Here is a 1,841-nt window from a genome sequence, read left to right on the forward strand (position 1 = left end):
ACAGTGCTCGGCGAGCCTCCTTCAGCTCCTCTTCCTCTGCAATCAGAAAAGCGTTTTCATCCACATCCAGGTCCTCGAATGAATCTGTGTCTTCCCTTTCTAACTCCAGCCTCGAAGGACAGTCAAAGAGCATGTCAATCTCGTCGTCATCGACTGGGGTGGGGAGCAGGCTGGCACTCGGGTTGTACATGAGCTCAGAGATGGTGAGGGGCTCTTCCTCCTTGATTTTATCTTCCTCTTCGCTTGGGGGACCTGCATACTCCTGGGCTTCCTTCACTGGTGAGGTGGAGATCAAAGGGGCAGAAATGGCATCCTCTTTGGGCAACGGAACACCTGTGAAGAGATTTTTTTCAATTTTACATTTCAGATCTGGGGTTTTATCCCCTCAGAAATATGTCAATGTGAAAATAAACAAAAACATGGAATTTAAGGAATTTGTTAAATTATTCTTTGGATTCTGACTTCTAATAAAGTCAATTTTATTAACAGACCTTGAACTATAAATTCTAAAGTCAATATGCTAAACTCAAAATAATCAATCCTCCTCAAATGGTGATAAATTCATGACATTTAGATGAACACGTATCAGCACTGGTAATGTTTGCATAGTTTAAGACCACAACAAATCATTATTAGGCTTTAGTTATGTGGGTCTTTTAAAATTGAATACTTTAATTCAGTAAAGAACCATAGTACTTTATACAATCAATTATCCAATAAAAGTGATTTTATTATTTTGATGTTCTGACTTCTAGTCTTCATTCTAGGCACAATTTTGTGGTTGTCAGTTTTAGAGGGGAGCCCTGATGGCCGTCTATAGGGCGTTGTGCTGCTAACCCAAAGATCATGCCTCTCTGGGTGTTCAAATCCACCAGCCCTTCCACAGGAGAAAGATGGCCAATCTCCTCTCGTGTGGGTTAGATGCTCTGGACCCTGCTGGAGGATCTGACTGAGTTGGTTCTGACTCAGTAGCACTGGGTTTGAGGATTTGTTTCTTTTTTAATTTTAAATAGGAGCGCTCTGTCTGGTGCACTGCTCACCCAATGGCAGCACCTCTGACAGCTTGAATCCATCAGGAACTGTGATGGAAAAAGATGGACAATCTCCTTTTATATGATTTAATTCTCAGAAACCCCAGGGAGGGTTCAATAGGAGTTTGTTCCTACTTGAGGGCAGTGAGCATTTACTATGTCCACCAACCATCTGTCAATATGCTGTACTATGATGCTTCCTTGTGGAGATGCTGGAAGCTATGTTTTTACTGGTATTTCAAAGACAGGCAGAGTAACCCATAGTACACAGGTTCCAGGGGAGCTTCCACACTAAAAGAGTTTAGGAGAAGGCTTGGTGGTGCGGAAATGATGGACCATTGAAAACCACATGACTATCATTGTTGTTGCTGTATGCTATCAAGTTGGAACCAATCCATAGCTGATCCTTCAGTGGGTTATCAGAGGCAGTTAATCACACAGGAGGAGACTGCCCATCCTTCTCCTGCCGTGAATAGCACTGGTCAGTATGAATTACACCTTAACAAGAATAACACAAATTTTTACAACTGGACCAATAAGCAACATCATTACAATGGAGAAAAGATTGGCAGTGTCACAGATTCAATTTAACTTGGATAGCCTAATGGTAAGAAGCTACACTGTAATCCCAAAGGCACGCAGTCACGGCACAAACTGCTCTGAGGGAAAAGGATGGGCTATCTGCTCCCCTGCAATTAACTGGCTCTGAAAACACACTGGAGGGTCAGCTACGGCTTGTTTCCTACTTGACGGCACACAACAATAACGACAATCAACACCCATAGGAACAGCAGTCAAGAAATCAGATGT

General features: G+C 42.6%; 1 protein-coding gene across 1 annotated transcript in view; it reads right to left on the bottom strand.

The window, feature by feature from the left end:
- Positions 1-1,841, bottom strand: part of LOC102856189 (FERM domain-containing protein 3-like) — a 178,814-nt gene that overhangs the window by 1,535 nt on the left and 175,438 nt on the right. Inside the window, exon 9 of the mRNA XM_006903356.1 lies at positions 17-333. Within this exon, the coding sequence (XP_006903418.1) occupies positions 17-333 (317 nt within the window). The remainder of the gene's footprint in view (positions 1-16; positions 334-1,841) is intronic.

The sequence above is a fragment of the Elephantulus edwardii genome, unplaced genomic scaffold, assembly GCF_000299155.1.
Source record: "Elephantulus edwardii isolate Elephantulus edwardi_28Jun2011 unplaced genomic scaffold, EleEdw1.0 scaffold00582, whole genome shotgun sequence".
NCBI classification, from domain to species: Eukaryota; Metazoa; Chordata; class Mammalia; order Macroscelidea; family Macroscelididae; genus Elephantulus; species Elephantulus edwardii.